The 25,346-nt window shown below is 41.0% G+C and overlaps 1 protein-coding gene across 1 annotated transcript in view; it reads left to right on the top strand.

The window, feature by feature from the left end:
- LOC126470781 (uncharacterized) overlaps nt 1-25,346 on the top strand; it is a 445,574-nt gene that overhangs the window by 360,549 nt on the left and 59,679 nt on the right. The window contains exon 8 of the mRNA XM_050098790.1: nt 6,265-6,404. Within this exon, the coding sequence (XP_049954747.1) occupies nt 6,265-6,404 (140 nt within the window). The remainder of the gene's footprint in view (nt 1-6,264; nt 6,405-25,346) is intronic.

Genomic DNA, 25,346 nt, shown 5'->3' with positions numbered 1-25,346 from the left:
GGGAAGCCGAGACCTGCGCGCCATAACGATTCTTAGGAAGGCTGGACGACTACTGATCGTGCACCAGATATCGATCTATTCTCAGGACAATCTGGAATATGCAGTGTTGTCAGTTTAGACCAGAACAGTGCACCTCTAGAATTTTTTTTCATATTTCCTGACAGACAGTATGATGAAACATATAAAGGAACAAACTAATCTGTATGCTCAACAATGCATCAGGAAATTATGAAGCACAAATTCCCTTTCACCCACCTGCTCATTATGAAAGTGGAAAGGAGTTACACTTATGGAAATCAGGAAGTTTCTGGCAGTTGTAGTCCATATGTGTGTAAGTGTGAGGCCATGTATATGAGAGCACTGGTCCAAGAACCCTGTTGTGTCGTGTAATTTCTGTCCAAACATATGGAGCCGTGAAAGATTTCTTTCTATTTTGAGAAACTTCCACATTAGTGATAATTCCTTAGCTAAGAGGAATGGAGAAACTGGCTATGACCCACTGCACAAGGTGAGACCCCTCCTAGATAATGGGTGTGCTAATTTCCAGCGTGCGTATACACCATCTCAAAAAATTACAATAGACGAAGGCATGTGTAAATTTCAAGGTCGTGTGTATTTCAAAGTACATGCCACAAAAACCAAATAAATACGGTACGAAACTGTACATGTTATCTGAATCTGACACAGGTTACATACAGTGACTCTGGTAAAGACATTGCTTTCAGATCTGTCAGGAAAAGGCTACACTTTGTTTACGGACAGATTCTACACAAGTCCAATACTTGTTTCAGAACTGGAAGCTGCAAAAACTGCTCTTGTGGGAACAACAAGAAAATCTCGGCAGGGATTGCCTCGTGCTATAAAAGATCCGAACCTTCAGCGAGGTGAAGTTATTTTCGGGCGTAAAGGAAATATGTTAGCACTGTGTTGGAAGGACAAAAGAAATGTTCATATGATAAGTACAAGGCACACTGCTGAGGTGGTTACTTTCACTGATCAGAGAGGAAGAGAGAAGTCAAAGCCAGCCTGTGTAGTGGACTACAATAAAAACAAGTTTGGTGTTGACTTATCAGATCAACGATTGTCATACGGCACATTTGAACATCAAACTGTCAAGTGGTGGAGCTACGGTTGAAGGTTCGAATCCTGCCTCGCGCATTGATGTGTGTTATGTCCTTAGGTTAGTTAGGTTTAATTAGTTCTAAGTTGTAGGTGACTGATGACCTCAGACGTTAAGTCGCATAGTGCTCAGAGCCATTTGTGAAGTGGTGGAGAAAGTTGGCATTCCATGTTATACTAATGGTGATTGTAAATTCCTGCATATTATAAAATAAGGTTACTGGAAAACGCCTCACAACATCTCACTTCATGACAGTTATCTGTGCAGATCTTGCACAAAGCAAAGATCTTGAACCCTGACCTGGTCCATCTGGACTCTCAAGACTGTCAATTGGAAAAGATTGAGACAGAAGTAGGTAAGAAACAGAAACAAAAACAGTGTGTAGTGTGTTCTCTGAGAGGAAAAAAACTGACTGGAAAAGTGTGGCGAAAAGACACAAGCTACCAGCGTAGTGAATGTAAAGTAGCATTGTGCAAAATGCCATGCTTCAAAATTTACCACACAAAGAGCAAAATTGCATCCTAAAATAGTTACAGGAGATTACTGTAGATGCCGGCCATGGTGGCCGTGCGGTTCTAGGTGCTCCAGTCCAGAGCCGCACTGCTGCTACGGTCGCTAGTTCGAATCCTGCCTCGGGCAGGGGTGTGTGTGATGTCCTTAGGTTAGTTAGGTTTAAGTAGTTCTAAGTTCTAGGGGACTAATGACCACAGCAGTTGAGTTCCATAGTGCTCAGAGCCATTACTGTAGATAAGACATACTGTATCCATCATAATTACAATTTTTGTGTAAAATAAAAAAATTTCCTTCTAAAAAATACAGTGAATATACCTTTGACCAATTTTTCCTTTTTTCAAAAACAATGTTATAATAATAATGCTTGTCAAAAGTATGTATTAATTCAAGAGAAAGGTATTATATATGGCTTTAAACAAGAAACTCTAGGTTTTTCAATAAGAGTAATTTTATAGCTATAACTGAAACCTTTCATGAGTTGTTGTAGCTTAAAATACGTTAAAATCAGCCAGTCTTTATGGTAGACACCCACGCGCAATGGCTCAGGACCCAAAGTGTTAATAGTTCTTCTGAATCTGAAAGTGATAGTAACTTTCGGAGTGGGTTACCGTACTCACATCAGAAACCACTGAAGGAAAGGCCACTTTACAGCTCTGCTGTTTTATAACAATTGTTAATTCACAGAGAAGCTTCAGAGTCAGAAATTAATTCTTACATGTACAATAATGTGACTTCTGAAATTTTAATAATATTATTTAATAATATTTGTCAAAGTGACGACAGATCTTAAGAGGGGGGGCAAGGCAAGCTGTTCGGATAACCCAGACCCAGCTAAAAGCAAAAATATAGTCTTCTTAGTACAGGTAAATGCATTAGGCAAGAAAGACACAGCGCTCAGCTCTGCATGTAGCAAGCACACCTCCAAAAGCCATAGGCTAATATTGTGTGTGTGTGTGTGTGTGGGGGGGGGGGGGGTCCCTTCCCTGCTCTGTAGGAGTGAACGTTTATCAGTTTATCAGGCCCTCATACGGCCAGTAATGGAGTATGCATGCCCTGTCTGGGGAAACTTGGCGAAGCAGCCCCTGGACAGACTCCAGAGGCTGCCCTCAGGAGGGCACTGCACCTACTCATTGGATTCCCCACCAACGACCTGCATGCCGCTGCCGAAATCCCACTCCTCAAAGAAAGATTCCAAGGTCTGGCAAGGGCTTTCTACGAGAGCTCTTCCAGATCTGGAAAAAACCTCATCCACTCCATAGGTCATTATGACATGTCCCACGATAAGCACAAACGACCAATGACGATCTTTGACGACTAAGTCGAAGAGAATGTCCCTATACTCAATTCCTAATCCTCCTCCCACCCCCAAAATTCCAATCATCTCACCAACTTCAGGCAAGTATCAGACACACAGAACGTTCATCACCTCACGCAGACCCCCAAGAACTACAGAAATAACCATACACTGGCTGGGCAATGAAGGGGGAGACACGTTTACAGCGATAACAAGTGCAATATTATCAAAGGAAATTGATGGAGACCCGAAATTTGAAATAATTTGGGTGAAGGTCACGGTTAAAGCAGGCTCAAACATGGTAATTGGATGTCTCTATAGGCCCTCTGGCTCAACAGCTGTTGTGACAGAACACCTGAACAAAAATTTGGAAAATATTTCGAGTAGATTTCCCGACCATGTTATAGTTTTGGGTGGAGATTTTAATTTACCAGATACAGACTAGGAGACTCAAACGTTTATAACGGGTGGCAGGGACAAAGAATCTAGTGAATTTTTTTTAAGTGCATTGTCTGAAAACTACCTTGAGCAGTTAAACAGAGAACCGACTCATGGCGATAACATATTAGACCTTCTGGTGGCAAACAGATCCGAAGTGTTTGAAACAGTTAACGCAGAACAGGGAATCAGCGATCATAAAGTGGTTACTGCATCGGTGATTTCAGCCGTAAATAGAAATATTAAAAAAGGTAGGAAGATTTTTCTGTTTAGCAAAAGTGACAAAAAGCAGATTTCAGAGTACTTGATGGCTCAACACAAAAGTTTTATCTCAAGTACAGATAGTATTGAGGATCAGTGTACAAGGTTCAAAACCATCGTACAATATGCATTAGATGAGTATGTGCCAAGCAAGATCGTAAGAGATGGAAAAGAGCCACCATGGTACAACAACCGAGTTAGAAAACTGCTACAGAAGCAGAAGGAACTTCACAGCAAACACACACATAGCCAAAGCCTTGCAGACAAACAAAAATTACATGAAGCGAAATGTAGTCTGAGGAGGGCTATGCAAGAGGCGTTCAACGAATTTGAAAGTAAAGTTCTATGTTCTGACTTTGCAGAAAATCCTAAGAAATTTTGGTCTTATGTCAAAGTAGTAGGTGGATTGAAACAAAATTTCCAGAAACTCTGTGACCAAAATGGTACTGAAGCAGAGGATGACAGACGAAAGGCCGAAATACAAAATGTCTTTTTCCAAAGCTGTTTCACAGAGGAAGACTGCACTGTAGCTCCTTCTCTAGATTGTCGCACAGATGACAAAATGGTAGACATCGAAATCGGGATAGAAAAACAATTAAAATCGCTCAAAAGAGGAAAGGCCACTGGACCTGATGGGATACTAGTTTGATTTTACACAGAGTACGTGGAGGAACGTGCCCCCTTCTTGCAGCAGTGTGCCGTAGGTCTCTAGAAGAGCGTATCATTCCAAAAGATAGGAAAAGGGCACAGGTCATCCCCATTTTCAAGAAGGGACGTCGAACAGATGTGCAGAACTATAGACATATATCTCCAATGCCGATCAGTTGTAGAGTTTTGAAACACGTATATTATGTTGGAGTATAATGACTTTTCTGGAGACTAGAAATCTACTTTGTAGAAATCAGCATGGGCTTAGAAAAAGACAGTTGTGTGAAACCCAGCTCACGCTATTTGTCCACGAGACTCAGGGGGCCATAGACACGGGTTTCCAGGTAGATGCCATGTTTCTTGACTTCCGCAAGGCATTTGATACAGTTCCCCACAGTCGTTTAATGAACAAAGTAAGAGAATATGGACTATCAGACTAATTGTGTGATTGGATTGAAGAGTTCCTAGATAACAGAACGCAGCATGTCATTCTCAACGGAGAGAAGTCTTCTGAAGTAAGAGTGATTTCAGGTGTGCCGCAGGGGAGTGTCGTAGGACCGCTGCTATTCACAATATATATAAATGACCTTGTGGATAACATCGGAAGTCCACTGAGTCTTTTTGCAGGTGATGCTGTAGTATATCGAGAGGTTGTAACAATGGAAAATTGTACTGAAATGCAGGAGGATCTGCAACGAATTGACGCATGGTGCAGGGAATGGCAATTGAATCTCAGTGTAGACAAGTGTAATGTGCTGCGAATGCGTAGAAAGAAAGATCCTTTATCATTTAGCTACAATATAGCAGGTCAGCAACTGGAAGCAATTAATTCCATAAATCATTTGGGAGTAGGCATTAGGTGTGATTTAAAATGGAATGACCATATAAAATTACTCATCGGTAAAGCAGATGCCAGAGTGAGATTCATTGGAAGAATCCTAAGAAAATGCAGTCCGAAAACAAAGGAAGTAGGTTACAATACACTTGTTCTCCCACTGGTTGAATATTGGTCACCAGTGTTGGATCCGTACCAGATAGGTTTGATAGAAGAGATAGAGAAGATCCAACGGAGAGCAGCGCGCTTCGTTACAGGATCATTTAGTAATCATGAAAGTGTTACAGAGATGATAGATAAACTCCAGTGGAAGACTCTGCAAGAGAGATGCTCAGTAGCTCGGTACAGGCTTTTGTTGAAGTTTCGAGAACATACCTTCACCGAGGAGTCAAGCAGTATATTGCTCACTCCTATGTGTATCTCGCGAAGAGACCGTGAGGATAAAATCAGAGAGATTAGAGCCCACACAAAGGCATACTGACAATCTTTCTTTCCATGAACAATACGAGACTGGAATAGAAGGGAGAACTGATGGAGGTACTCAAGGTACCCTCCGCCACACACCTCAGGTGGCTTGCGGAGTATGGATGTAGATGTAGATACACAGTGGAGTAAAAGCCATAAGGCTGCAAACTCCCCCACACACTTCCCCAAAGAGGGTAAAGTATTAGACGTGTGTGTGTGTGTGTGTGTGTGTGTGTGTGTGTGTGTGTTTGTATATGCCACATCCATGTCTTAAAAATGTGTAAGGCTATAAACTAATTTTTGTTTTCTTCCCTTATATCTTCTTGTTAGTAAGCAGTAATCCTTATTTAGCTTTTATATGGAAACGCTTTTGGCTTCAGTATGATATTTCATGGGAAAAAGTGGCAACTAGTGAGAGAAGCAGCTTTCATGTAAATCCCAGCTGACTGTAAAGCATCTAATGATGAGGGTCTATTCTCAAAATGCATTATGTCGATCAAAATAGTTAAAAAATAAAAGTAGTGACTAACATAAAAAAAAATTCATTCATGCGAGTTTATCATGCTTAACTGACAGTCACCATGCATGTTATAGAGTAGATCAAATTAAATTTCATATGCAGTGTCTTAAATTCGGTTCTGTCTTCAAGCTTCCGTAATTGTGAATGAAGGGAAAAATTACTTGTTTCAGAACTGGTATAAATGAGCTTCGAAATCTGCAGTACCTGCCACGATTATCAGAAGCTCGGGAGTACATGTTTGAAGACAGGACAAAAGCACATGCTGATCATGTTGGACATGGACTTGACAGAATGACAACAGCTGCTGTTGGTAAGAGTCAGCCTATTTTATTACTATTGTTAATTCTGTGAAGTGTTAATGTCACTTCTTTATATTAACAAAAATACATGTCACCTAGAAATTACTAATAATTTCTGAGTTACCAACTAGGTGAAATAGCAACGTGTAACAAATTATGGAAATTTCCTTAGGAATCATTTACATTGTTTTTACCCAGAAAGTTAGATGCTTTCTCATTTATACAATTCCCTTGATTTGGAATGGAACCAAACTTGTCATAGTGTCTTACAGATAATATTATCGTAAAGTAGTGGATAATGAAAAATTTTGCCCTGAACCAGTGACACCACATGAACGACATTCTATAAGGATAGATCATGCTAGTACCAAATTTTTATCATAATCCAACTGACAGAGGAATGTTATGAAATTAATTTACTAGCCAAGTTGGTAAATCTAGATTGGTTAAGTGAATAGACCCTACGTTTAGTAACTTACTAAACAAAAATAATGATATTTAACCACTCATCTTCAACTGATTTATGGGCAGTTCATACCCACCTGTAAGAGCCTTAAAATTTCACCAACTTTTCAGCTGCCACTCTGTTTTCCAGATTAAGCTTCCTCCTCTCTGCGGCAAGATGGCGCAGTAGTTACCATACCGCACCTGCTCTCGTCTGGCCATCCAGATTTGTGTTTTCTATAGTTTTCTTAAATCACTGCAGGAAAATGCCAAGATGTTTCCTTGGAAAAGAGCATGGCCGAATTCCTTCCCCATCCTTGGAATAGTCTGAGCTTATGTTCCATCACAAATGATCTGAATGCCGATGGGATACCAAACCCATAATCCTCCGGTTTTCTCCCTCCATCCCTGTTTCTGCTCTTCTCCCTCCCTCCCTCCTTCCCTCCCCTCCCTCCCTCCTTCCCTCCCTCCATCCATCCATCCATCCATCCATCCATCCCTGTTTCCTCATCTCCTTCTCTGTCCCCTTCTTTCCCTTCCTCTGTAGGGTTGTAGAATTGGGACCAGCGGTTGCATAGAGATGGACAACAACACTTTGTAGGTATGAAGATGATGGGATACTACTCTGGATAATGGGGGTATGATTTTGAGTAACGGAACCTATATTCAAGGCCACAATCAGGTGTTAAAACCCTGACAAATTATGTGATGTGATTCAATTGTTCAATTTATTGGTAATACTGGATGATAAGGAGAGTGCTGGTTATAGATTTGTTCACATTCGGAATGAGTTTGATCATCTCAAGTTGAGAAATCATGCAGAAAGTGTGTTTCTTGACTACCTGGACATGTTGTTATTTATGTTTATTGGCTCTGGCAAGGTTGTTGACATATCTGTAGGGCTTCTATTTCACACTGCAGATGTTGCCTCGTGAGTGAAAATGCTATAGAGGAAGGCTTTTCTTTGTGGAAAGGGTGACATACGTTAAAATGGAGGTGTGATTGGTGATTGGCCTCTGTGGGTGGAGGATTTTATGGAATCATCTGAAAGGTGGAGATCAACATCTAAGAAGGTAGCTTGTTGACTGGGTATGTTGCACTGCTGCAAGAAAGAGCAGAGACTATACTTGCATGGATGTGGCTCATGAATGAATCTGAGCTAGACTAAGGGTTTGAGTTGAATGAAGGGAAGATTCCTTCAGTCAGCCCATAAACAGGTTGCTAGAGGATGAGAGCATGAAAATGCCTATGGAAAATTCCATGGATTCCTTTCTAATTTCAGCTATCAAAGTATATAAATAATTGCAACTTAGAATTTGATTGGCCTAAAGCAGTATAAGGAGGTAAAGGGTTTGGTGTCCAGAGGTTGAGAGATGCCGGTGTACAGTGAATGTAGTACCCATTAGAGTGCTGCAACACTCAATGTTTGACTGGTCATTGCTCGCCTGTTGACTGGAGGGACCGAGTCGCTCATGTCCGGCCCCACACTAGTCAGCTCGGTCACGTACTCGCCCCATGTCTGTTGTCCGGATTCCGGACAGGCGGATAACCGAGCATGACCGGTCACCGCTGATGTCTCTCTCTCTCTCTCTCTCTCTCTCTCTCTCTCTCTCTCTCTCTCACACACACACACACACACACACACACACACAATGTATTTATCTCTGTCTGTCGCTCTTTGAATACAAAAGTATCGTTGCCAAGAACGGGTACATGACACAGCTAAATTCATAAAGCACTTGGAAAGTAAAATTATATTTCAATAGAATCACAGGTAGAAGATGAGTCTCATTTCCAAACAGAAGATATATTTTTCCTTTCATTTATTGGAAACATTAAATAAGTCCAGTCCCTGTAATCTAGAAGACAATCATCTTCATAAAGAAAGCATACAAAGAACATCAAACATTTGCAGACATAACTTGTCATACTTTTCACTTGTTTGCAACAGAAACAAAATTATAATTAGTGATTCACTGCTAATCAACAATAACGTGTTCCGGATTTAATTGGCTGCGGCGATTTGTTAGTGACATGCCGGCTTTACTAAAGCATCTTTCACTAGGTGCGCTTGTTGCTGGGATACATAAAATACATCTTGCAACTGCAGACAGGCCTGGCAGATCTGTTTCATGTCTGTTCCACCACTTTAAGATGTCATCATCATCATCTCCAGGGTGCATTGAAATGAAGAGACCTACTTCATATGCTGTGGATGATCTGTTGTTCCTCCATTCCTTGAAACGATCTCTCTTTCTGGGTGCTGATGACACAGTACTTGAAGGATCTATGATAATAAACAAAAGAGACAAGTAATACAGAACTGATGTGGAAATCATCAAAACGTTCGCGTAAACATGAAGTGTTTTACGTTAATGAAATATTATACGAATTTTAACATTCTCGTTTCTCTATAATACACTTCCCCACTAACTATGCAAAAACGATTATGTTAATGGTCGCATGTTGTACCTACATAAGTAGCACACATTTGTCATACATTGCTAAGAATTTCCTGCTTTTCATTTATTTCAAGCATATTAAGATCACAGAAAGACGGCCAAAGAAACGTAGCAATTTTATGTCTGGAAGTGACAAATGAAAGTCAAGGCTCGATTTTTAATCCTTTGTACATTCCGTTAAAAATACATATTATTTAGTACATATCAGTTACGCTAGTTAATTATAAATCTATTGCGTATCATAATGAAACAATGCTTTTAACTGCAGTAATTACCCACCTGACAGTCAGTGTCATTGACACTGCAAATTTGTTGCAGTTTGTGAAACCAAAGAAGAACTAACTGGATTGTTGGTTCTATTTCGCCTTGTAATTCATCTGTGGCCTCATTAAATGGTCTCAGAAAATGCGCAGTTTTTCCTGCAAGCTCATTATCATATCCTTGCAATCTGTAAGGGGAGTTCTTTTTCGTCAGCAAAGCAGCAACTTCGTTATAATAAATGTGTAAGGGTTCCAGCATAGTGTACAAGCTGTTCCAGCGTGTGCAGACCTCGTGTTTCAACGATGATTTCAAAGACGAGCAGAGGCCACTTTTCTTAATGTACCTTACAATGCATTTTTCAGTATTTATTGTTGATGCGATGTTCGGGCATGATTTAACAAGAAGTTACCTTCATCAAAAGTATGGCCAAGTGCTGTGTTTATACAATGAGCAGCAGAAGAAATCCTTTCGTGATTTTCCAAAGCCTTTATAAGCATTGGCACCCTGGTCGGGTGCAACATGTCCGGCGAAGTGTCCCAATCAGCCATCCTCTCTTCAATTTCTTTCATAATAATTTAGTCCCGTCTTCTTAACGTCTGGGAATTTTGTTGTAAATAAAACATTGTTCACAAGAGACCAATCTGTGTTAATGTTGTGTGTTGTAAGTGTCAAATAGTGCACCTAATTGTGCGAATCAGTCCACATATCAACTGTCGCAGCACATGTTTTATTAATAACTTCCGCAATAACAGAAGGCATTATGCTGTTTCGTATTGCATCAGCTTGTTCTTTGACATGTCTGCATATAGTAGAGGGATGTGGTGCGACATCTGCCACGTTAACTCCTCCATAATGCGCACCTAGATGTATTAATTCTTGGCCTAGTTCTCTTAAACCTTCACCGGAAACAGCATTAAAAGGTCTCATATCTTTAACACACGTTGAAACACACTTTGTTGTAATACTATTTTTTATTACTGCCGGTTTTTTGCAACTGTGTTTCTTTAAATGAGTGGTTCCCGACTGGAAACACAATAATGTGGAGCAGTTTATGCATGATACGTACCCAATAGACTCACTGTTTTCGTCTACAACCAACAGAAATGTACTCCATACTTGGCTTTTTAGACCTTCCTGTTTCTCCAATGTGTAAACATTGGTTTCAATCTTATGTCTTACTGCACTTGCCTCCTCGCGCTGCGTGATTACAGAGAGAGACACACCACAAATGAGAAGCCCGTACTGGCTGCAGTCCCACACGGATAATGACATGTGTAATGTGTTTGAAGTTACGTGCTGTGTATTCAGTCACGGCTTCTATGCTCGGTCACTAGAACTAGTGCGGGTAGCCTATCCAGTTAGGGTGTGCTCGCCCCATCTCGTATTTTGTGCTTGCTTACTCGGTCATGCAGGACTCTAGTACACACAGAACAAATAAGGAGTATAATGGTTATGTGGTAGGAACTGTGGAAAGCTTGAAGCACTTCAATATGAACCACTCATTAAGGGAACATAAGAACACGAACACAATCAGTTTGCTCAATGTGCAGTCAAATGGAGAACAGAGAAAGCACCACATTAGGGAAATAGACATGTCCATGTGCAAGCCAAACACTGATGGCAGGGAATAACAGAGTCAAAATCAGTGTCCAGATGATAGTCAAGTATCGCAAGATCTATGTAAGTAAGTCCACTGGAGAACATGTTACATTAGTGGGATGGGACAGTTGACACCAAAATGGTCTGTGGTAGCCTTTAAATCTTATGCCTTTCACCATTGTGATCTGGCTCTAGTGGATGTATCACTTCACACCACACCAAGTGACCTTGTTTTATGTATGCATATTATATAGATTGATCCATCGATATGTCCAATAGGATTACAAGAGCGACCAGTAGGGAAACCAGTGAAATTGTTTATACAGTCGAAGGTAAAAAATAATATACCACGAAGGAATTATCCGAATGGGGCAGAAGCCAACATAATTTATTTACATGCATAGAAAAACAAATGATTGCAGCTTCAGAAAAAGTGCATGATTTATTCAAAAGAAAGAGCTTCACAAATTCTGCAAGTCAGTAATGTGTTGGTCCTTACATCAGCAGTTATTTGCCTTGGCATTGATTGATAGAGTTGTTGGATGTCCACCTGAGGGGTATTGTGCCAAATTCTGTCCAGTTGGCCCCAAAGGCCCTGCCCATAATGCTCCAAACATTCTCAATTGGGGAGAGATGTGGTGACCTTGCTGTCCAAGGTAGGTTTGTGTAATTGTTAGATGGTCAGCCATGTCTTTTTCAATACCTCAGATGGTTACCTTGGATGAAATGTTGCAAATTTTAGCAGATTAAGCGACCTAGTTGCAAGTAAGCAGTGCTAATATGTCAAAGCAAATAAAGGCTGCAGAAGTGTACTGTGAAGATATAGCAGATAAAGTAAAATTTGAAAAGAGGAGGCTATAATGTTGGCATAGTCAATTTACTCCAGAAGAAGAGTAGAAAATGTGACAGGAATCTGACACTTGGTAGGCTGAAGACACTGGGTATATTTCTCCAGCAGTAAAGAATATTAGGATTTTGAGGGAGCTTGAGAGATTAATAAACAGGAGTTTCTTGTGCGGAAGCAGAAAATAAGGGAAAAGAAATTGATAGTTTGTGTTTAATTGATATGCAAAATACTAGTGTTGAAGTTAAGGACAGGAATGTAGAATTATCAGTTAATCTGCATAGCTGTAGCGCAGGCAAAATGGGTGTGAGGGCAGCAACATGGGTGATACTAATGTATATGGGGCGTTCAAAAAGAAACAAGCCGGAGGCATAATTATAGAAACCAGTACCCGTATGTTAGAATTATTGACCCTGGATGTTGAGACACTTGTCCCACTATGACACAAGGTGGTGAATGGCTGTCTCATAAAATTCCTGGGGCTGCGATGTTAGCTAGTTCCACAAGTATAGCTGGACGCCATCGTCTGAGGTGAATCGTTTGTCCCTCAGAACCTTTTTAAGGGGACCAAGATGGCCCCCTTCTGATTTACTTCCTGCAGTATGGAACAACAGTGAATGCCCAGCATTACTCGCAAACCTTGACCATCCTTCGCCAAGCTATCATATCAAAACCACCAGGCGTGGGGTCATTCTGCTCCACGACAATGCAAAGCCTCATACGGCCAACACAGTTCCGACACTCCTGCAGAAATTCAAATGGGAGGTTCTTGGCCACCCTCCATACAGTTCGGACCTCTCTCCCGGTGATTATGCCATTTTTGCCCTGGGAATTTTATGAGACAGTCATTCACTGCCTTGTGTCACAGTGGGACAAGTGTCTCAACAGCCAGGGTCAATAATTCTAACATACAGGTACTGGTTTCTATAATTATGCCTCCGGCTTGTTTCTTTTTGAACGCCACTTATAGGTGCAGTAGTATCTATGTCATTGGGTGATAATGGTTGTTGTTTAGAGCCCATGGAGACTGGACTAGACGTGCAGGAAAGTACACATTCCACTGATTTTTGTGTCTTGCAAAGTAGACAACTATTGTATTGCAAAGGATGCACATGAAGCTATTGATGATGTTAGTTATGTTGCAAATTTTGTGGATAATGAAGTAGCACAGACACACTTATTTCTGAAGGCTGCTGATGCGTCACCATCTGTGGTAATGCCACCTCCTCAGAGGGGGGAGTGAGCAGATTTCAAATGTAGATGTCACCAACTTTGACACACATTCAGCCTTGCAACTGCTCTGACACTGAGAGTAGGCAACCTCTTCATCACGCCTTAGGTGAGGTTTGCCTGACTTCAGGTGATAGACTAGCAGTGGGGCTGAATGTGTGTCGAAATTTCTGACAGCTGACAGATACATTTGTAACACACTCAACACTGAGAGTGTTGCTGAACTGGGAGTCATGCCATTTTCTTCATGCACATGTTAATGTTGCAACCCCGCTCCCCGTGATCAAGCCACAGGAGGGGATGAAACAGGGGTGGAGAAGCAGAAGTATCCTTTGCTGCTTTGGATCACGTTCAGATTTCATAGAATGGTTTTGAACAGTCCCTAGTGGCTCCACCCTTTGTACCAGAGGAGAAATTATCTTTGCACTAAAGTGGTCAGATCATGTTCAGTGGGGTTGCAGTCCCATGACGTCCTTAGAGTAGGGCTGAAATGCGCAGGGGATTGCATCAGAATGTCATCCTGTTGCCCATCAAACTGTGAACTGTCATTTTTGAGTGCAAAATGTGCTGGACTCAATGCTCCAAGGGAAGGGATGAGTTCACTGATGTCCTTTGTGACACCCCCTGTGGCCTTTTCATTTTGATTCCTAGTGGCAGTGTGTCTTAAATGTCGTCCTTGGCCATCCATAAGAAAACCCAGTGATTTGAACGCTAGGTGTCGCATTTGTGACCTCCATTGCAAAGGCATCAAAAGAAGGGGTGAAATGTGGGTGAGAGCGGGTGTAATGACCTACCTACCAGTCATGTGACACGTCCGTGGTGGTGTTTGGAAGAATTTTGGTGAAAGCTGGTGCCAATGTGATATCATTAATCCACTTTACAGCTCACATGAACTTCTGAGATGAGGTCTTCATTTTGACACATGTCGATACCTTGCTGTTGGGAGCATTGGGGCCCCTTCTCTTGCACCATTACAGGGGAAGGTTTTAGGCACCTTTGAGCCAAATTTTAAAGTTACGCGTCAGAATGGGAGACAATTACAGGGTTTCAAAAATGTATCCTTTAATTTTGTTTTGCTGTGTAGTTTGTAAGTGATGATGCAGTGGAATCGTGAAGAGGCAAGAAAAGTTCAATGGACTAATTATAGGAAGCACCATTTAAAATAAAGAAACAGCCAATGAACTAGTGTGAAAGAGCAAACTTATTGTACTGTATACATTGTGATTTCGTGATGATGCTACAAACTTCCAGGGATGATCTAAAGTGCATCCCTCAAGAGCTATGAGCACTTGTTCATATATGCTACTGAGAGACACATCTCTTCTGCTGAATAAGTTTTCGTAGCTCTTGAGGTACGCATTTTGGAGCCCATGTTTACCAGCAGTTTTTTCTTGTTTTGGTCCATACTACCTCCTTCCAAAATATGGAAAGCAAAGAGTGTGGAATAGAAGAGGTCCACTGTCAGAGTTATCAGAACAATTTTGGCTTAATAACATTTGACTCATTCATTTCCAGACCAGGGCCTTAACCTTGGACTGGCATATTTACCCTTTTCCATCATCCATCGCGGAATCCCCCTGTAAAAGTGTAAACTTGTTAAATTCAGTGGGGATAAAGTTTTCTTTATTAATTCCCCTTTTAATAACACACCAGGCTGATGTACATTTATTTTTGAAATTTAAAATTTGTATTTGCATTGTACTTAGCAATTTTGGTGTGGGATCTGTGGAGTTTTCTCATATTTGTGTACTTTTTCTTGACCCTATCACTTTCATGAGACTTATCTTTCAGAATGGTTAGATTAACTTAAGTAGTGGAGCATACCACTTGTTGGTATGATACTGCTTGTACGATATGACTCTGATCTTTTTCCTTTAAATGACTTATCAAATTGTTTATTTTAGATTCACCTAGAATTCTATAAATCTCTTGTCTTTCTGTTGTAATGAGGGTTGAATTTTCTATTTTAAACTATAGCCCTGCACAATCTGATATTTATAATTTTGTCACTTGACATTCAAGAGAATTTCTGGATACATTACTAATTACATTGTCAAGACATGGATTTAGTCTAGTGGGCTTTTCATTGAGATAGTAGTAGTTGAATGACTTCAAAGAAATAACCATATGAATCACATTTTTTTTCTCTTTGCCCTTGTATCTGTGTTAATATATCCTGAAATTATAATTTTATGCTGTTTATATTTGGAGAAGTGCAGTATTGAACTACTAATTTTTTCTATAAATACTAGCTCATCAGAACTTGGAGTGCAATAAACTGAGTCAGTTACAATTTTTTTGTGTGTGCATTACTCTACCAGCTACTTCAAATGCACCTTCAGGGCATATTAAGGTCTGTGGTTGAGAAATGTAAATCAAGGTTGCTTTTGATCACACAGGGGGCTCGTGCATATGTTTGTGCATGGCATACATGGAGCCCAAAGCTGTTATGGTCTTTTCTTCCTTCCAGGGCTGCATTACCTCCTCCTCCTCCCCCCCCCCCCCCCCCCCCCCCGCTCCTTCTGCTTACATCAACCCAGCTATCCTGGTTTCTGGTACTCCTTCCATTTTTTTTTACCCCACCCCCTTTGGGGTTTGACATCCCCCTCCTTAATAACACAGGGATCAAATTTCTGATACCTGAACTGGTACCTCCCCATGTATGCCTAGGAGTGGTTGCTTGTTGTTCAGGCAACAGCTGCCATGCCAGGTGCCCCCTTGGGTGTGGCTGGGTGGCACAGGGAGAGCCCCTGATCAGAGTGGGTGGTGTCAGAGCAGACACTTTGCATATGAAATGCATAAAGCTTCAAGCTGGCCATCCCTCTAAGGCCGTCTCTTCAGTTGGCTATGGATCTTTTAATGCTGCTTCTTACAATCCTGTGGCCTTCACTTTCCTGACTACACTGTGGGAGGCAGACCAGATTTGCCAGCTTTGGGTGAAGCTCTTTCCCCACTACCTGGTCTGCACTACCACCACAATGCCATTATTTTTGTGGAAATTATTGACAACAAGTTTGTCAAAGAGGACACTCTGAGGAAGATACTGTTGGGTTTGCTGTTGGTCAAAACTACTTCTGCCCCGTAGTCTGTGGCTCTTCACGCCTGTGACCATGTTGACGACATCCCGGTGTCCATTATTCCTCACCTGTCTTTTAATATTGCTCAGGAAGTCATTTTTCAAAGGAACTTTATCTTTCAAACTGATGAAGAACTCCGGCCATTCTGAAATGGCAGTGCGTTCATTTTATTCAGCACGTTCAGAAAGGCCGTTAGGACAATCACATTGATATCGGCACCTTAATTCTGGCATTTGAGGAAGGTAACTCCCCAGAGAAGGTTACATGTTATCCATGCAACATGAAGCCATACATCCCGCCACCAATGAGGTGTTTTCAGTGTTTGCGTTTTGGGCAAATGTCTTCCCATTGTACAGCGGAATCTCTATGTTGTGAATGTGGACACCCGCTCCATGGGGGGAGCCTCTGTGTTCTGCCACCTGTATGTGTTGATCATCATGACCACCAGTCACCACACTTGCCGGAATGCCCAGTTTATAAGAAAGAACAAAAATATGGGAGGCTCATCAGAAATTTTGCCTTTCTCCCTCCTCTGTCCTCTTACCCCAGTCTTGCCCCCTTCTCCTCTCCCCCTCCTCTGCAGCTCCCATGCCCTCCCCTCCGGGTTTTCCTCCCCCTACCTAACCAGAGAAGTGTCCCCGCCTTCGGCACCTGCCGGTGACGGCCCCCTCGTTGGACACCTCCCCGCGGCGTCTCCCAGTATGGAGGCCTGCTGTCAAAGTTGGTCGCAGGACCCACAGTACATACGCCCCAAGGTTGCCTGCTTTCTCTGAGTTCCAGATCTTGCTGAAGCCTGCTCTCTCTCCAGCCAGTGTCCTCCTCTACGTACGAAAGAGAAGAAGAAGAAAGAACTTAAGTCCTCTGGTGGCCCCGGAGGTGCTGACTCCCCTATTGCATCCTGAGTCTGACTTCTTGTTTATAGATGTCATGCTGTCCTTGTTGTGATGGATGATGACTCAGCGGCATGACCAGTTTCAGGTCATTCACCTCCCATTTGTATGCCCGTCCCATGCTTATTCAATAAAATTATAACGGATACTATTGTCACATTTTCAGAGTTGTTGTTCCTTATTTCCTTTTAATCCACAGCATGTGTCATTCTCCGGGAGTCTCATTTTACTGATGCTCACTCGCCGACCCGTCGTGGGTTATGTGTTTTCATTTGTAACCTGTTTGGCCCTTTGAGGTCTTACAGTGGTATCTGCACATTGCTCCATATGAAGTTTTTAGTATATGGATCCCCCTTTGTACCATATTGGAAACGGTTTGTCCACTTAGACTGTGTGGTCATGGTTTGCTATCTCTATCTCCGTCCTGACAGGCCATGTACACCCACTGTCCTCACTTCCCTCCTTCAGCAACTATCCTCTCCATCCCTCCTTTTTGGGGATTTTATTGCTCATCACCCATTCTGGGGCAATCCTTTTTTGTATAGTAGGGGTCTCCTCATAGATTTCATCTTGTAGACCACGACCTGTGCCATCGTAATGATGGTTCCTGTACCCATTTCAGTGCTGCTTATGGCAGTTTCTCTGCCATAGATCTTTTGCTCACTTCCCCTTGCATTCTTCATTCATTACACTGGTTGTCACATGAAGACCTCTGCAATAGTGACCACCTCAGTTCATTCTTTGGTTACCATCCCACCTCCCGATGGCCATGTTATCCCCCTGGACTTTTCATCATACTGATTGGCCTCTATATATCTCCTAGGTCACATTTACCTCCTCTTTGTCAGGTTGTATTGATGAAGTTAACTGTGACATGCCCAGTACAATTATTCATATATTATTCTTGAATATTCAAGTTGGCCAAAGTCACTAACAATACTTTTTATTACTGTGACCGGTTTCGACAGAACTATGCTGTCATCATCAGATCTGAAAGTTACAAAAACAAACATACCAACTGAAAGTAAACTGTGGCAGCCGAGTTTAGGCTTGTTCTGCACACCTACGCCATGCGTTCTCAGGCAGCCAATTAGTGTTCCACAGTGTTCTGAGCAATCTGCTGTGAATGTCATGTGCAATGTGAGCATTGTACGTGAACATAGCGAGTTATTTAGTGAATTTTTATTCCATTCATTGCGAGTTGTCATGGCTGGTGCTGGTGGTAAGTGACAAATTTTGCACAAGCAAGCGAGAAACATAATTTCCAGAACACACACTTTCATCAGGCGCAAAGCACATGTATGCGAGTACCATAACTATCACTTGGAACCGGCAGCAGTGCAGTCCCAGTCCTTGTCTCGACCTGTGCAAACCACCATTGTTTGTGGATCGGACTGTAGTTTTACATGCTTGTTACAATACTGAAAGTCACATAGTGATGTTGCATCAAATAAAACATGGTAGGAAACATCAGCATGTCGCAAGTAAAATAACACACAATTAAACATACAACATGTTGTGCTGGTGTCCCAACATAAACTAATCGCTTGGCACCACAGAGGTGACATAGGTATTATGCAGTGGCGAAGCATAGCATTTTTTGTAGGGTAGGCTGAGAATTACGAATTTCGAAAAAAGGAAAAAAAAACTATTAAAATAAAACTTGCAAACTAGAAGCACTGCAGAAGTAGCTTGTTTACATATTTCTACTACAGTTGAAAGTACTACAGAAATTGTTAGAAATAAACGCATTGAAATATCAAACAGATACACATTAATAAAAATATAACACATACTAACTCACCGTTGCATCTTTTTATAAATTAGTTCTATCCTCCTGTCCTTTTTCTGGGCATAATCTTCGATAACATGAGATATGAACTACTACCATTTGGTTGAAGATTTCACAGTTCCCTTTTCTCTATAGCCAGAATTGCCAAGTTTGGCAATCTGTCATTGTCATTATGTTGCGAAGTTAGGTTTTAACACATTTTAATGTACTTGGCAAGATGTGGTGGTTGCTGGAATTGCAAGAACCAATGACAGTAATTTCACACTTTCAGAGAATGTATTTTTTAATCCATTGTATATACTGTATTTAAGGAAGTTCTGAGGCTCTAGACGTTTGTTCTCACTGCTGTAAATAAACACAAATTCTTCTTTCAGTTTTTTGCTGTAAGGAAGCATATATTTTCAGTACACTCATGCTCAGAAAAAAAACGGAATACCTAGAACGACTAAAGATAGGCAGTTTATATTCACAGGACAGGTACATTAGTATGTTCTAGAGAAATGATTACCAGTCGGCCTGCAGGTTCAAGGTGAACATTAATATTGGGGTGCAGCACCACCTACCAGTAAAATGTGCCTGCAGTTCTTGCTGTCACTATAAACTGAAGGTAATTGATCTGTGTGACTAGAGCAGGCATGCAGGATGCCCCACAGATGTATGTGCAAACCTTACCGTCAGATCAATGAGTTTGAAAGAGGGTGCATTATTGTCATGAGAGAATGTGAGGCACCCGTCTGGGAAGTTGTCAGTCAGGCAGCAATAGCCAGCCTAGACACAAGCAGCAACAGGGCAGTAACCGATTTTGTGACTTTTACAAGTTCCTAACCAGGAGTAAATTTTATAATATCATCTGTGTGCTTTAATAGTTTAGTTTCTTGAGTTTCTGTGTGTTTGTTTAATAGCTAATAGCCACAGTTCTTGCGTTTTCGTTTGCATCGGAAAGTAAACTGAATTTGTGACATATTACTAAGTTCCTAACCAGGGGCGCATTATTTAGTTACACCTGAAAGCTTCGGTAGTTACGATTTTGAATCTCTGCAGATTAATATAATTTATTAGACACAGTTCCTGCATTTTCATCAGGATCTACTGTAGAGTTATACAGCATGTGCTGATAGTCCGTTTATCTGCATACTTTAGTTTTCCATGATCTTTAGTATGGACAGGACTGCAATTGTTGTGTGCGGATGCGAGGCGAGTTGATGACAATTCACTCTCAGCTTCAGGCTGTAATGGCTTCGGTTACACACTGCTTGAGGCTGCAGTGGCTGGGCACCACTGTTGTGGGCTGGCCGTGGCAATCCAATGGACATCCAGCATGTCTGAGTCCTCCTATCAGTCCTCACCGGTGGCCAGCCCAATTACTGCTCACATTGAGGTTGACCCCTCACCTGTGGTCGAGTGGGAGGTCACCCCGGAACATAGCAGGCGGAGAAAGACTCCCGAGGTGGCAACACGTAAGTCTGACAAACAAGTTCCAGGTGCTGTCTGTGGCTGACACTGTCGCTGAGCCAGATTCTGTCACCTGTCCTGTTTCAGATGAAACCTCCCAGCCTGCAAGATCTGGACAATCACAGAGGGTGGGATTATTGATAGTTGGAAGCTCCTATGTTAGGTGCGTTATGGGGTGCCTTAGGGATATGGCTGCCAAGAAGGGAAAGAAAAGCAATGTGCACTCCGTGTGCATACTGGATGGAGTCATTGCAGATGTGGAATGGTTCCTCTCGGATGCCATGAAGAGCACAGGGTGCAGCCAACTGAAGGTAGTTGCTTATGTCGGTATCAATGATGTGTGTCACTTTGGATCAGAAGAGATTCTCTCTGGTTTTGAGTGGCTAACAGAAATGTTAGAGGCTGTCGGTCTTGCTTGCAAGATGAAATTAGAGCTGACCATTTGCAGCATAGTCAACAGGACCGATTGCGGACCTCTGGTACAGAGCCGAGTGGATTGTCTGAATCAGAGGCTCAGACGGTTCTGTGATCGTGCAGGCTGCAGATTCCTCAACTTGTGCCAAAGGGTGGTTGGATTTCATGTTCTGCTGAGTAGGTCAGGTGTCCACTATACACAAGAGGTAGCTACACGGGTAGCAGGGGCTGTGTGGCATGGACTGGGTTGGGAAATTAGCAGAGCTCCAAGTGCTAATAGAAAGCACTGATGCTAAAATTGTTGTAGGCACTGAAAGCTGGCTAAAGCCAGAGATAAGCTCAGCCAAAATTTTTACGAAGAACCTAATGTTGTTCCGAAAGGATAGGCTAAACACGGTTGGCAGTGGCGTGTTTGTTGCTGTTAGAAGTAGTTAGTTCCTGTGAGTTAGTATGGGCAGAGGTCATTGTTGCCAATCAGAATTAAATAATAATTGGATCCTTTTACTGACTTCCCAATTCAGATGTATAGTTGCTGAAAGGTTCAAAGAAAACTTGAGTTTTATTTCAAATACATACCCGACTACTATGATTATAGTTGGTGGTGACTTTAATTTACCCTCAATATGTTGGCGAAATTCCGGACATGTACATAAGACATCATCTGAAACTGTGCTAAACACATTCTCTGAAAAAAATTTTGAGCCGTTAGTTCATGAGCCTACGCAAATAGTAAATGGTTGTGAAAACACACTTGACCTCTTAGCAACAAATAATCCTTAATTAATAACGAGCATCAAAATGGATACAGGGATTAGTGAACACAGGGTTGTTGTAGCGAGATTGAATATTGTAACCCCCAAATCCTCCAAAAATAAACGAAAAATATACCTATTCAAAAAAGCAGACAAAAATTCACTTGACGCCTTCCTGAGAGACTAAGTGTAGACCAGCTGTGGCTTGAACTCAAAGAAATAGTATTGACAGCATTTGAGATATTTATACCAAATAAATTAACAGACGATGGAACCTATCCTCCTTGGTGCACAAAATGGGTCAGAACACTATTGTAGAAACAACAAAACAAACATGCCAAATTTAAACAGACACAAAATCCCCAAGATTGGCGATCTTTTACAGAAGCTCAAAATTAAGCATGAACTTCAGTGCAAGATGTTTACAACAGTTTCCACAATGAAACTTTGTCTCAAAGCCTGGCAGAAAATCCAAAGAGATTCTGGTTGTATGTGAAGTATGTTAGCGGCAAGAACCAATCATTGCCTTCTCCGCACTATAGCAATGGAGACACTATCGAAGACAGTGCTGCCAAAGCAGAGTTACAAAACACAGCCTTCCGAAATGCCTTCACAAAAGAAGACGAAGTAAACATTCCAGGATTCGAATCAAGCACAGCTGCCAACATGAGTAACATAGAAGAAAATATACTTGGAGTAGTGAAGCAACTTAAATCACTTAATGAAGGCAAGTCTTTTGGTCCAGACTGTATACCAATTAGATTACTTTCAGAGTATGCTGATATATTAGCTCCATACTTAACAATCATATACAACCATTCGTTCAACGAAAGATGAGTACCCAAAGACTGGGAAGTAACACAGGTCACACCAATATTCAAGAAAGGTAATAGAAGTAATCCACTTCAGTACAGGCCCATATCATTAATATGCAGAAGGATTTTGTAACATATGTTGTGTTCAAATATTATGAATTACCTTCAAGAAAACAGTCTGTTGACTCACAGACAACATTGGTTTAGAAAACATAGTTCTTGTGAAACACAACTAGCTCCTTACTCTGACAAAGTGTTGAGTTCTATTGACAAGAGATTTCAGATCAATTTCGTATTTCTGGATTTCCGGAAGGCTTTCGACACCATACCACGCAAGCGGCTTGTAGTGAAATTGCGTGCTCATGGAATATCGTCTCGGTAATGCGACTGGATTTGTGATTTCCTGTCAGAGATGTCACAGTTCAGAGTAATTGATGGAAAGTCATCGAGCAAAACAGAAGTGATTTCTGGTGTTCCCCGAGGTAGTGTTATAGGCCCTTGGCTGTTCCTTATCTATATAAACGATTTGGGAGACAATATGAGCTGCCATCTTAGGTTGTTTGCAGATGAGGCTGTTATTTATCGACTAATAAAGTCACCATAAGAGCAAAACAAATTGCAAAACGATTTAGAAAAGATATCTGAATGGTGCAAAAATTGACAGTTGAGGTCATCCACATGAGTGCTAAAAGGAATTCGTTAAACTTCGGTTACATGATAAATCAGTCAAATCTAAAGGCCATAAATTCAACTAAATACCTAGGAATTACAATTACAAACTACTTAAATTGGAAGGCACACATAGAAAATGTTGTGGGGAAGGCTAACCAAAGACTGCATTTTATTGGCAGGACACTTAGAAAATGTAACAGACCTACTAAGGGGACTGCCTACACTACGCTTGTCTGTCCTCTTTTTAGAATACTGCTGCACGATGTAGGATCCTTACCAGATGGGACTGACGGAGTACATCAAAAAAGTTAAAAGAAGGGCAGCATGTTTTATATTGTAGCGAAATATGGGAGAGAGTGTCACTGAAATGATACAGGATTTGGGCTGGAAATCATTAAAAGAAAGGCGTTTTTCGTTGCGACGGAATCTTCTCACGAAATTCCAATCACAAACTTGAGGCTGAATTTTAAAATAATTCGTTGACACCGACCTACATAGGGAGAAACAATCACCACAGTAAAACGGGAAATCAGATCTCGTACGGAAAGATGTTTGTTCCTTCCACGCACTATATACGAGATTGGAATTATAGAGAATGGTGAAGGTGGTTCGATGAACCCTCTGCCAGGCACTTAAATGTGATTTGCAGAGTATCCATGTAGATACTCCATCGGATGCTAAATGATCTGCTAAGAAATCCAAAAGTTCTAAATAATTTTCTTTATTTACTGACCTCATATTGATCATGATCTCGAAGAACTAACTCTTGCAATGCTAAAAAGCATTTAGTCAAAATAAACCTCTTCATTACACTTCTTGTAATGTTTCAAAGCTTCCAGACCTGTTGCTTCTGAAGGAGCATAATCAATTCTTACTGTACATAGCTGATTGTATTTAAAAGCTGCTGTAATATGGAACTGCAGCATTTGTGGTTTTTAGCTTTCAAAAGGGAATTTTGAAGACTCTCTTCACCTACTCCCCACTTACGCTATTTAAAACTGTCTGCACCCTTTCCAAATAGTGCACAGTAAAAACAAAAAAGTTTGTTCGTTACAAAAGTGCCACTTAACCACGGTTTCTAATTGTACCATTGTGTTTGGAAAAGTCGACATAAAAAGAATGCAGGGTTTACAAATTAAAAATTCATGTGATCTTGGGATGAAATAAACGCATTCATGTCAGTTTGAGGTAGTCAGCAATACCATGCATTGCAAGATAATGGTTTAACTCTTAGATAACTTACAGTTTTCCTTTCATCAACACAATGTCAAGACAAACTGACGGTGATGCCTCACACATGACAGGGCACACCGAAATATGCTTCATTAATCAGTTAATCACTACCATTACTTACTACATTTTAATCACAAAATTCATGTTCCAGGTTTCACCATGAGCACATCTAGACCTAGCACTGTTGATGTAAAAACCTACAGACACTCTGTGGAACTACCAGCATTTGAAATAAGTAATGCTACTAAATTTTAATCTGAAGAACAATGAAAATACATAGGCTATTTCCTATCATTTTGAAACAACATCCAATTATGCATTCACATTTATTTTCTATGAATTGTGAATGTCTTCTTGTTCTTTGTGTTTTAAATACACACTTAAATTACGTGGTAATGGTTTTACTAATTCTGTCTGGCTTGCTGCTAGCGTGCTAGACGATGCTAAGTAGTGCTATCTGTTACGGAATTACTGAATGACTTGTCATTGTACTTAGGTGTGTATCCTCCTGCTGGTGACAAGTAGAAACAAATCAAACATCAGCTTTTAAAAACATTATCCATGCTGTAGAAAACTTAGGCTCCCTCATAAACGAAACAGGCTTACTGTGGATGCTCGCAACAAGCACAGAATTGTGAGCTCCTTTTGGTTGCAAATCTAGAGGAGTGATGCATTATATTGGTGGATGAGTATACTAAGTTCATACATCAAATATTTGAAAACATTTAGGAGGGTACGTGATCATATCGGATTAAATTCAGTTTTGACGAATTATTTTGAAATTTTTTGGGCAGGCTCAACCTTAGAGCTTTAATGGATGCTTTGCCAATCTCTCCAATCTCATTGAAATTATTTTCAAGACAATTTATGTAACATTTCAAATTACAACTATAAAATAACATTGTGTTTTGAAAATGTACAGTGTCATTTTTAAAAACAAAATTTACAATGAAATTGCATTGCTAGTTGTCATCCATGACATGTAAACTTATAATAAACTGTGGAAATATTATGCT

Source organism: Schistocerca serialis, chromosome 3 (genome assembly GCF_023864345.2).
Source record: "Schistocerca serialis cubense isolate TAMUIC-IGC-003099 chromosome 3, iqSchSeri2.2, whole genome shotgun sequence".
In the NCBI taxonomy this organism is placed as follows: Eukaryota; Metazoa; Arthropoda; class Insecta; order Orthoptera; family Acrididae; genus Schistocerca; species Schistocerca serialis.
The sequence above is the reverse complement of the archived record's forward strand: the minus strand, read 5'-3'. Positions and strand labels throughout refer to the sequence as shown.